Source organism: Sminthopsis crassicaudata, chromosome 1 (assembly GCF_048593235.1).
Source record: "Sminthopsis crassicaudata isolate SCR6 chromosome 1, ASM4859323v1, whole genome shotgun sequence".
Taxonomy (NCBI): Eukaryota; Metazoa; Chordata; class Mammalia; order Dasyuromorphia; family Dasyuridae; genus Sminthopsis; species Sminthopsis crassicaudata.
Window position 1 is genome coordinate 219,333,277 of NC_133617.1, and position 12,341 is coordinate 219,345,617.

A 12,341-nucleotide genomic window follows, 5' to 3' on the forward strand; every position below is an offset into this window, starting at 1 on the left:
CAGGAGGATGCAAGAGAGGCTTTTATAATATGTCATAAAATTAGTTTTAAATGAAGAAATAGGAGCATTTACTGACATTTAATTTTAGGGCAAAAGAGAGCATTGGTTTTAAAAAATATATTATAAAAACCTGATTTATGGGGTGAGTCTTAAAATTCTAAACGAAGGATAGAGACAGTCCATGTATTGGTAAAGAAAATTGATGAAGTAATGTAGGCTAACACTTGTCTAGGTTTCTGTTATTGCAACTGTAATTTTTTGACATTTGTACAGGTTATTTCAGACACAGGAAAAGTATATACTCACACAGACAAAACACCCGTGTATAAAATATAAAGCAGTGTTATAGTTACTAAAAAGGACATGCCTTATTGCTACAACAATTCTTGCTTTTTATATAATGTACTGTACCATAACTTGTTTTGAGAATGTCATTTGCATAAATTATTCAAGTTTGAGAAATATTCACACATTTTGATCCTACAATATTTAAAATAAAACAATTTTCTAATGTGTCTCTTTATTAAAAGAGAAATAAAAATGTCATCTTGCAATTTTCTTAGGTCAGACATGGGTTTACACCTTTTAAAATATTCTTATCTTATATTTACTTGCACAATAAAATCTGCTGTTGTTATAAAGATTTAAGAGCTTTATCTGAGGGTGCTCTACATGTTCACAATCACACCATGTGATTGTAAAAGTATCAATAACCAAAGAATTATGAAATATAGTCTAGAGAGAAAAAAAAATTCTTGGTTCTTCCCATTGAGAGACAACACATGGTTGTAATTTGGACCCGAATAAATTTGATATTTCAAAGCTGAGTCTCCCAAAAGGAAAGGCGTGTTGCTGCAACAGCTTCTCACTGGGTAAGACCTTATTCATAAAGGTATAAGTGGTTAATTTGCATAATTTATATAATTTTTTTTTTTTTACTAAAAGTGTATTCCACTTTTTTTTCAATATAAACCAGAAAACCCCTAAATTCTACAGATAAAGTTCTTACCTCCAGTCATGGCTGCAGGTAAGGCTGACATCAAGCTGTACAGCGCAATCAAAAACATACTTACATCTTAGCTCAGTTTACAGGTACAGCCATAATCAAGGCACAAAGATCTTCTACAAGTATTTTCTTCAATAAAGTTGTACAAAATAATATTACATTTTACAGTCTGTACAATATAATAAACCAGCAGTAAAACAAACAAACAAAAAAAAAAAGAGAGAGGGAGGACTGGTGTCCAAGAATGACCTAAGCTAAAAGGATCATTTGTGGACAAAACAAAGAACAGTTTAGGGTAGGGAGGAGTAGATTTTCTGCCTTGATGCAGTAGGCTAGAAGTAGCTTTTAATTCAAAAGTCTGAGGTGTGTAGGGACACTCTGCTATGAAACCCCAGAAGAACTGCTTATCTTCCCCATGCCTCTCAGGCTCTACTCTATGACCTATGCCGGTAAACAGCTTAAAAGAGGAGGCCACTTGATTAGTTAACCTGCAACTCAATGCTAAAAACTGTGATAGAATAATAAATATCATAGTGCTGCTACATTGTGTGTATGCTTTCTCAACAGTATTTAATAACCTGATACAAAGTGCATTATTCTTTTCACCTATCAAGTACTCTTCAGTGTCATGTTTAAAAAAAAAAAAAAAAGACCCCTAACATGCAGAGGTTTGACTGTAGTGCCATCTGATAAGAGTCACCAGTTTATGTTCACATAACTTACTGGAAAAATTTAGTAGGTTATGTTTGAAAATTTTAAAAAAATCCTAGGGGAAAACAGAGGTAGCCAAAGGCTTAATGGAATGACAAAAGAATGGCATACCTAAGGAAAGCCTGGACCTAGTCCCAAAGAAGCAGGAAGAATAAAAGAAAAACTTACTTGAAATGAACATCGGGATACAGGTGGGGATGGCTAAATAACCAAAGTAAACAGACCCAGAGGCTAACAAGTATTCTAGAGTATATTCTTCCATCCTGTGTTGGGTAGGACAGAGAAATGAGAGAGAGAGAGCGAGCGCGCGAAAGAGAAAGGAGCAGATAATTGAAAACCACAGGCTCCATGGTGACCCTAATCACAAGAGTTCATACTGTTTAAGGTGCATTCTCTGAATGATATCTCGACAGTCATTGAACACTCTGCGGATGTTCTCAGTGTCCACTGCACATGTAAAGTGAGGGTAGCAGTAATGCTTGCCGTCGCCAGTTGCCGTACTTATCCTCTGCAAAACAAGAATTGCTCTGTAAGTCTCTTTGGCTTAGGAAATTCATGTCTGTCAGTATCTATATTCCCAATTGGGCTTTCCCCTATGTTTTTATTTCTTTAAAACCAGATTAGGATTAAATTTTTTTTTGGAGAATCCACTTTAGATGGTTCTTTGGCTATTTCTTAAGAGCCTTTTTACCCCCAGAAGACTAAATAAAAAGAGAGGTCACCTGGTCAAGTTTATGCAGTGGATATTTCACTGCATCAAGAGAGGAAGCATAGGGAGTCCTTTTTATATTCCATATATTTTTGCTTCTTTAACATTTCCACACCAAGTTAACAGTGATTTCCACACTGGCCAACAAATAACTCACCCTGATTAAAACACTTTATAAAGTGTTTTATTTTTTCTTCTTCTAATACTGCTATGATATATTAACATTTTCCTTTGATGAAGGAAACACATTTTTAAAATTGAGGGACTTACCCATGGTCAGAAAGCTAATAAGTACTGGAACCATGACTTTGAAACAACTTTTCTAGCTGAATTTGATGTTCTTTTCATTACAATAGGCTGCTTGTGTAGGCAAGTGTTAAATATTATTAATGATCCCATAACAATTATATAAGGAGGTTCAATCATTCAATAAGAATTTAAGAGCATTTTTTGGGCTCAGTATTGTGCTTAGTATCCCTCATGGGGGATGCAGAAGAATACACATATGTCTGTGTGTTTGTATACAGATACACATATATCTATATGCATGTGTGTATGAGTATATGTGTATTTTATTCCCTTAAAGAATTCATTTACATCTGTGGGAAAGAAGCATACACACAAGAAACAAGTAAGAGCAATGTGAGTGAAAAACTGAGGATCCAGCAGTAATGAGAGAACCTCTCTCGGTCATCATCATGGAGATATGTTCATTATGATTAAAGATAGATACTGATCATAATACTAGGTTTGGTAAAAAGTTTAATTTAACAAATATTTAAAATGCCTATTTCATTTTTTTAAAGCACATAGCATAATAGTGTTTATAGGGAAAAGCAATCATGCCTTTCTAGATTTATTTTTGTCTGAGGAAAGCTGTAGCATTACATCAAAAATATTTGCATGCATCTCCAACCATGGGTTAAGTTGCTTCTGACCAATTTTTTAATAAGATGGGTCATCCTTTTCATGTCTAAGCAGATAAAAGAGAAAAAATGAACTGCTGGCTGACTAAAATCAATATGATTGAAATAGGACTGTAGTTGTTTCCTAACTGTGGTAAAAGAAATAAAAATCAAACTTAGGCTTGTGATCTACACTGGAAAAAAAACACACAACTCCAGAGTACTAATGCTCTGGAGTTAGTTTTTGACTGGTAATGCTTTGTGTTTTCATTTATGTAGAGAAACAAAGGATAACCTTATTTCCAACTTGGGAGCAAATCAAATGAAAAAAAGTTTACTTCATTTCTCAGACATATGTTAGAAAAATACTACCTGGCATCTTGTGGGAAGAATTGTGATGACTTAATTTCTACTTTTTTAGAAACAGTGGAGTTATGATGGAAAAAGCATCCAATTTAAAGTAAAGCAATCTGAATTTGAATTTTGGCTGATACTTACCTAGCTGTATATGACCTTTGGCAAAGCACATAAGCTCTTGGAACTTCAGTTTCCATAATTTCTTTTCATGAGAGCCAAGACCCTACCATTTTATATTTCTGACAGATTTCTCGGGAACTTCATAGAAGGGATTGAATCAGGGTCATTGAATGTATCACTATCTTCTTTTGGCAACAGTTCTCCATAGATCATGATATTAAAACTAAAGCTCATAATCATGACATATTTGCAGGATGCCTAATATTTATAATGTTTACCACAACAAGCCCAGAAGTCACATATTAGTATCTTTCCAAATCACAATATTATGCTGCTTACTCAGGCACATAATAAAGCTAAGAGTTGGAGCTGTTTAGTGCTGCTTACTCAGGCACTAGACAGCTCCAACTCTTAGCTTTATTATGTATTTTCCATAGATCAAGGCCCAAACTTGGCATCTGTTCATTATCATCATTATTCTTTACATAGCTATTGTTTTTATTTTAAAACATGTACTTGTAGCCTTTCTCATATGTAGGAATATAGTAAGAAAAGCACAAGAAGATTATTTTGCGTTGTCTATGAAAAAATATTGTCAAGGAGAACTTAAGAGTAGTGGGTTCAATGGCTCATTCATTTTTTAATCTCTTCTATGAAATTCCTGAGAATTTTGAGGAAAGTATCAAATGTAGAGTCTCAGGTTTTATCAGAGAATATTGGATATGAAAGCTCCCAGAAGTGATGTGATTTGCCAATTTGCTAACTTATCTCCTTTCCCTTAGTCTCTAAATTTTTTGTTTCCTACCAATGGTAGGATATATCTATAAGAAATTATAGAACCTCACAAACAAAATGGGAATCATATACTTTTAAAAACAAACATAGTCAATTGACATAAAGAAAAAAAAAGTAATGTAATTTCAATAACTACATTAAAAATAATCCTGACAAGTTAATTTTCTATCCTTTATTTTCAATATGCATACATTTTTGCATGGGGATTATGTAAAAAGGCCAACACTATTAGTGGGGCCCAAGAGATGACTGGAGCTATTAAAAAAAGGCCAAAAAAATAAGATCATAGATTTAGAGCTGGAAAGAACCTCAGAACCATTTAGGTCGACTCCCTTCACTTTCCAGACAAGAAAATCAAGATTGACTTAGTGAAATGATTTGCACATGGTCAGAGACTGATGCATCAGAAGTAAAATCGGAATGAAGATCTGAGAGCCAGTGTTCTTCCCTCTGTTTCTAATGGTGGGGAACTGGTTGCCATTTCCCCCAAATTCAATGCTTTTACCTTACATATCCATGACTTAATACTATTTAAAAACCTTGTTCTGAGCAACCCATCTATCACTGTGAGGATTGCTATATTCCATATTTCTCTTTGTTGACATGCTGCCTTGAAATTCTTCTGTAATTCTTAGGATCATACATTTAGAGCAATTTATTTTATAGATGATACTTGAGGCTAAATTTCACACGTGTATTTTATTTTCTCAATTGGGCTTTAAGATACTTGAGATCAGAAATTATGTCTTAATCTAACCCTCTTATTCCTATAGCCCAGAACCTATTCTTTAATGATTTGTTGGATGAACATATGTTTTTTGATTTTTGGGGGGTATGTTTTCCACTTTGATGTTACTTGGGAACACAAAGCCTTGAAAATTCTGAAATGAGATTTACAAACATCTTTGCAAGGTGCAAATATCACTGAACAGGAAATCATAATGATCATCATTTTTCTTTCTTTATCTTTGTTTCTTTTTCTTTCTTTTCTCTCTATCCCAGGGCATGAGAGAGGGGGAGCAATGCTCACCAGCATGCAAGAGAATTCATTTATTCCAGAAAATGAGGTGCTAGAAATACCTTAATTATTTGTAAATAACTTCCCCTAGTAGTACTTTAGTGCTTCATCAAGGTATGAAAGTGACCCTGGATCTTAAAAGGCTTTGCCAGTATTACACAAACTCTGGCATGGCCTATCAAGATGGGGCCCAGGGGCAGATTATGTGTTTGTTTTTATAACAATTTATTATGTAAAGAGTATCTATACTGGAGCATAAAATGATGGAATGAAATAGCCTTGAAATATTGAAGTACATTTCCTTCTAACTCAGCAAAAGTTCAAGATAAAGCCCATGAAAGGAAAGGTCCTGAGAGGTTACAAAGAAGTAGGGAGCAGGACTTGGGGTAGGAGTGTAGAAGAGGACAGAATAGAAATAGGTTCTAATAGAAAATCAAAGAAGACTTTGTTTCTCACTTCATGAAAGTGAAGAAATGCATTGCTAGAGATGATTGGCTGCACAAATCTCTATCTACAACATGACCCATCCAGTTCTAGTTCAGTTTCCTATTTCTGCATGTCTTTAGAAAGATCTGGTTGCATTGTTGCATTGTTGGGGCAATTTTGGGTATTTGCTGATTGGTCTTGTGGGCCAAAACCTATCCATTGACAGTTATCTATAAACACAATGGAATTAAATTTTTTTTTAAAGGACACATTTGAGCCTGAACAAGCTGACTTGTACAATGGTTTCTGGCTTAGCAGTACTTTTGAATATGGACATAATAGCACTTTGTGAATCTAAAACAAAGATCAATGATAGGAAGTAAGAGAATACCTAAGAATGCAACTTGTGAAATGTGTTGGAGTCACTCAATGATAATACCATGGGGGACAAAAACATTTAGAATTTTAAAAATTACTCACTAAAAATTCATCCCGGATAAAGAACTTGGCCCTTGTAACTTTGGGATCTTCACCTGCATCAGGTGTTGCTGTGGAATTAAAACAGAATTGTACTCAGATAAAGTTAAATATAAATCACCATTTTTATATAAAAGCTAAACTAAACTCACTGCATGGTACTGTGCAGTATAAAAAACTATAATAGACACAAGAACTCACAACTATTTCATGCTTTAAGGTACAAGAGATCTTCCTCATAGCAATATGTGTAGTTAGGTATACAATATTTTCTTCATTTCACAGAGGAGGAAATTGAGGTTGAGGAAGATTATATTATTGACTAGGGAAACATAGCTGTTAAGTTTTGGTGGTGGGAATTTATTTTAGTCTAAATTTTTTTCCCAATTAGCAGCTGTCTTCTTACTTTCCTACCAATCTCTCACATTGAGAAAGAAAAACAAAACTCATGTTACAAATATATAGTCAAGAAAAAAAGTATTCCAGACTGGTCATGCAAATTAAAAAAAAAAAAAAAAAAAAGGGTCTCTGCACTCAGGCTCTTTCACCTTTCTGGTAGTAGTATGTTTCATCATTAGTCTTCTGAAGAGGTTGACAATTATAGTGATCAGTTTCTAAGTCTTTCAAAGTTGTTTTGTCTTCACAGTATTTTTGTGATTGGATAAATGTGATTCATTTCATTCTGCATCAGTTTATACAAGTCTCGCTATGTTTCTCTGAAAGTTTTATAATTTCTTACAAAGCAATAAGATTCTGTTATATTTGTTTTCATTAATTGTTATGCTATTTTCCAAATAATAGGCATCCCCTCAGATTCCAATTCTGACACTTTAAAAAGAGCTCTATTTTTGTATATTCTTAGAGTTTGTTTTGCTAAATAAATCCCTCCTTTTATCTGCTTTCTCTCTAATTTCCTTTTTCTTCCCCTTCTTCTATTTCCCAGTGAGTAAAATATATTTCAGTGGCCAACTCTGTGTTTAAACATATATGTATGTGTCTTTATGTATGTATGTATTCTTCTCTACTTTGACCAGTTCAGATAAGAATGAGGTTGAAGAGTCAGATGCTCCTCCCCTTTCTCTTTGTTTTTATTTATTTATTTTTATTATTATAGCTTTTTATTTACAAGATATATGCATGGGTAATTTTTCAGTATTGACAATTGGAAAACCTTTTGTTCCAACTTTTCCCCTTCTTCCCCTCACCCTTTCTCCCAGATGGCAGGTTGACCAATACATGTTATATATGTTAAAGTATAAATTAAGTAAAATATATGTATACATGTCCAAACAGTTATTTTGCTGTACAAAAAGAATCAGACTTCGAAATAGTGTAAATTAGCCTGTGAAGGAAGTAAAAAATGCAGGTGGACAAAAATTCTCTTTGTTTTTATAAGACTAATATTTGCCTACAATGTTATTGAGCTATGTGGGATAATTTTTTTCCAATCTTTTTCTCCCTGCCAACCAATAGTGTATTTTCTTCCACTCAATTTCCATTCTTTTAAGATTTTCAAGACATAATAGAAACATTCCCAGATCCTTTATCTGAATAGAGTTTTGGGCCTGGGGTAAGGAAGACTTGAATTCAAACATAGCTCCAAACATTTACTAGCTATGTGACCTTGGGCAAGCCACTAAACTTGTTTGCCTCAGTATACTCAGTTGTAATTTGGGAATTGTAATAATGCTTACTTCTCAGAAGTGTTATAATGATCAAATAAGATAAATGTAAAGCACTTAGCACAATGCCTGGCACCCAATATGCTTCCTTCCTTCCTTCCTCTCTCTCCTTTTCTTCCTTTCCCCTTTCCCCTGTGATGATGATAGTGTTCAGAGGTGGACAGCTGAATCACATTCACACATAAGAATATAAGCAGTCTATCCTTTAGTTCTATATGATGTTTGTGTTTACCTTTTCGTATTTCTCTTAATTCCTGTGTTTGGATCTCAAAGTTTCTCATGGTTCTTGTCTTTTCATCAATAATGCCTAGAAATCTTCTATTTGATTAAATATCAATTTCTCCCTCCCTATAACCCCTCCCCATGCTCCACCCCTTGTGGAATTATGCTCAGTTTTACTGGGTAGACTATTTTGGGGCATAAGCCTGTGTCCTTTTATAAAATATCTGTGTACTTGTGAAGGGCAGATCTGAGCTAGTTCTATTGTTGTATTTAATCTAAAGTCTCAGGAACACTCAGGCTGGCAGTGTGAGCTGTTAGTGCTCCTAAAGTAAGTCTTCAAGGGAAAGTCTGATTACTCTTCCCTGTTCTAACTTCTACACTAATGTGGCTTAGGGTCTGAGCAAAAGCTGCTGAACTCAATCATTATCAGTCAGTGGGGAAGCTTAGCTAGTTTATGGGGATAGAATTATAAGCTTTTTCTTTGGTCTGGGATTCCTGCCCTGGTTATTCCCTTCTAAGCTTAAGTGAAAGTGAAAATGAGTGTGTGTGTGTGGTGTGTGTATATGTATTTCACTGCTGCTGCTTGTTTCTGAACTTTCTCCTCCCTAGAACACAACCCAAGGACTAAAGTAGCTCCTACTACCTCTAGACACAGGTCCACTCTTCAGCCTGCCCTGCTTCTGTGACCTAGAACTGGGCAGTGAACAAAAGAACTGTCAAGTTGCACCTATTCCCACACTTTGCATGAGAGCACATGGTGGCCTGGGACTTTCTGCTATGGTTCACAGCCCCTCTCTGTGCTGGAGTGCTAGGTCCACTTCTTGCCAGACTGTCACCAGTGTCTATAGATCTATCTCCCTAATTGGGCTGAAAAATGACTCATGAATTTTTTTTCTAGGATTTCCCAACAGGATGCAGTCTGGTATATTTGCTAGCTTTTATTTGGGAGGCTGGAGGGAGCTGATTGTGCTGTTGCCTGTTTCCTCATCATACTGGCTCTACCTCCAACCAGTTTTCTTAATGCAGCTAAACTTTCTATCATGGGACTGCTGAGGACTTTGTCATTCCAATCACCCAAATTCTTCAATGCTGAAGTACATTAGCCCAACTAGAATCAATCAGGGAGAAAGGTTTGTTTTTGGGGTAATGGGGTAGGTGGTATGCCACTGAGTTCAATCCCATTTCACAGAGGAGGAAGTTGAAGCTGAGAGATGTAAAATTATTTATTCAAGGCCCCACAGACAGTACAGATCAGAATATGGTCTGGTTTTCTGACTCTATTTGCAGGATTTTCTTTTAATTTTACAATATTGCCAGTCAAGGTCACAAAACTGATAGCAAGTATTCTTTCCAGCTCTACATCTATACACTTTACTCTGTTCTTACTCTCCATTGAAAAAGAAAACTCAATAGTAACTTCTTCAGGAGTTCCCTTTTCATAAATCTTTAGGGGAATTGGAAAAAATAGAAAGATCTATGTGGCATTAGAGTGAACTCCATATCGACTGATTACTTGTTGTGGGGTTATGAGCAAGTTATTTACCATTTCTGAGTCTAAATTTCTTCAACTGTAAAAAGGAGTTAATAATAATAATTATACTATCATAGACTTGCTAAAGGGAAAATACTTTATAAACAATAGAGAACTATATGTGAATTGCTAATAATCTTGGGTCCCACATTTCTTCTGTAAATGCATTTTTCCTCTAATAAATTTCCTATGTATCATTCTGAATGATCCCAAGAAATGTTATGTAAATCAACATTCTAAACTATTAACAATTAATTCTGTGATTCAGAAATACTGTTAATGATCTTAGAATGGCAAAATTGAATGTACAGAAGGCACGAAGTTACTTTAAAGTAGAAATAATAGCAAATAACAGATCATATCTGAATATTATTAACTGCCATTTTTCTTTTGTGGTGCTCTAAGAATTCTCAAAGCAAAAAGTATATATAGGACAGGAAATAATTATGAACACAAATCTTAAAAGATTGGAGGGAGGTAAGTTTTCAAACTACAGACTTAAGAAGCATAATACAATTATACTCTAATTGGTAGCCCTTAGTTATTTTTTTGCAAGAAAACAGGTGAAGTAGGGTAGAGGAGAAAAGTTATTTGTACTTTTTAGAACTGTGTATCTGTTCCTAAATCCTGGAAAGACTCATAATGAAATCTTACCATCTTCAGGAACAGTGTAGTTCGCATACTCAGGGAAATAATCTTCAATTTTGGATTTCCCTGCTAAGACTTTTTCTGCTAGCATATCCTGTTTGTTCAAGAACAAAATGATAGAAATAGTTCGCAACCACCTGGAAAAGAGACAAGAAAAAATTGTTGGTGATCTTCCTGAATTTTTCACAGACTTTTAAATGCTAAAAGCACTTTTTATTAAATGAATTTCAAATGTGCAAATTCTTACACCCATCCACCCCCACTTCAACCCAATCACCTGTTCAGTCAGGAAGACATTAACAAAAATTTAAGGAAGATATATCTTGTCAACATGTCATTTTTATACTCTTAGCTAATTCTTGCCCACGCTGATAGAGTATGGGACGGGAAGAAGATGTGATATAAGTTGATTTGTGCGAAAGCTAAAACTTAAAATTTGCTCATGAAATGAAAACAATTAGATTGCTTTTGTGGATCAATTAAGATTTAGAAAAATCAGAAAAGCCAAACTCTGGAATTCAAAGAGTTAATCAAATGCATGACTCATTAGCTAGTCACAAAGCTTAATTCATGACTTGCTCAGCTCCTCCTCTTCCTCCCCCATATATCTCTTCTGTACCCCCACAGAGATCCTGTCATTAAATAGGTCTAGTTCAAATCAATCTTATTTAGTGTGCAAAAACTGGCTGGTTCTGTTACAGTAAACTTCATTTCTCAGTACTGAATTCTTCTTTAAGGTTCAGATTAGATCTTATGTTATTCATGAAACCTTCCTTAATTTCCTAAGTGTTAATGTTCTTTCCCTTCTCAAATTACCTTGTATTATATATGTGTACATGTTTTATCCCCACAGAGGAATATGAGGTCCTAAGGATTCATGGACAGGAATGTTTTGCTGTTGTCTTTGTATCCAAGAATGTAGTTAGCATTTAATAAAAATGTCTTTAATTCAATATACACAATAAATCTATAAATAAGTTATCATTTTATATAACATTTCCTATGTGTACTTGAATATTCTTATTGAATACAAAAGAAAATAAAGAAACTGCTAACTACTTTCACTATTTTAAGGATCTAACATTTTCTCTTGATGTACCCTTTTCTCTTTATAAACTTATGGTAAAAAAAAAAATAAAAAGAATCAAAATATTCCCAGATAAGGATATACTATAGAATGTGATAAATGATATAGGAAAGATATATGGAAAAATTCATGGGAACAAAATAAAGGAAAATTATCCATATATCAGATTCACCTGAAACTTTTTTTAAAATAGCTTTTTATTGACAAAGCATATGCATGGTAATTTTTCAACATTGGCCCTTGCAAAAACTTCTGTTCCAACTTTCCCCTCTTTCCCTCCACCTCCCCCCAGATGGCAGGTGGTCCCATACATGTTAAATATGTTAAAATTCAATATATGTATACATATTTATACAGTTATCTTGCTGAACAAGAAAAATTGGATTTAGAAAGAAGGTAAAAATAACCTGAGAAGAAAAACAAAAATGCAAGCGAACAATAAAGAGTGAAAAAGTGAAAATGCTATATTGTGGTCCACACTCATTTTCCAGTGCTCTTTCGCTGGGTGTAGTTGGTTCTGTTAATTACTGATCAATTTCACCTGAAACTTTGTACACATTGAGTACCATGAAAAATTTGTGCATTTCCAAAGCTTGAAAAGAAACTTTTCTTCATATCCTTACTTCTGACTTTTTTTTTTTTTTTTT

At 34.3% G+C, this 12,341-nt stretch overlaps 1 protein-coding gene across 2 annotated transcripts in view; it reads right to left on the reverse strand.

Moving 5' to 3' along the window:
• Positions 1–221: 221 nt before the first annotated feature.
• GNAL (G protein subunit alpha L) overlaps positions 222–12,341 on the reverse strand; it is a 465,118-nt gene continuing 452,998 nt past the window's right edge. Inside the window, exons 10-12 of one of the 2 annotated variants that reach the window (XM_074274822.1) lie at positions 10,614–10,744; positions 6,528–6,595; positions 222–2,225 (exon numbers count right to left, since the gene is read on the reverse strand). In XM_074274822.1, coding sequence (XP_074130923.1) covers positions 2,079–2,225; positions 6,528–6,595; positions 10,614–10,744 — 346 coding nt within the window. In that variant the 3' untranslated portion in view covers positions 222–2,078. The remainder of the gene's footprint in view (positions 2,226–6,527; positions 6,596–10,613; positions 10,745–12,341) is intronic. The other variant, XM_074274813.1, reaches the window with a different exon arrangement.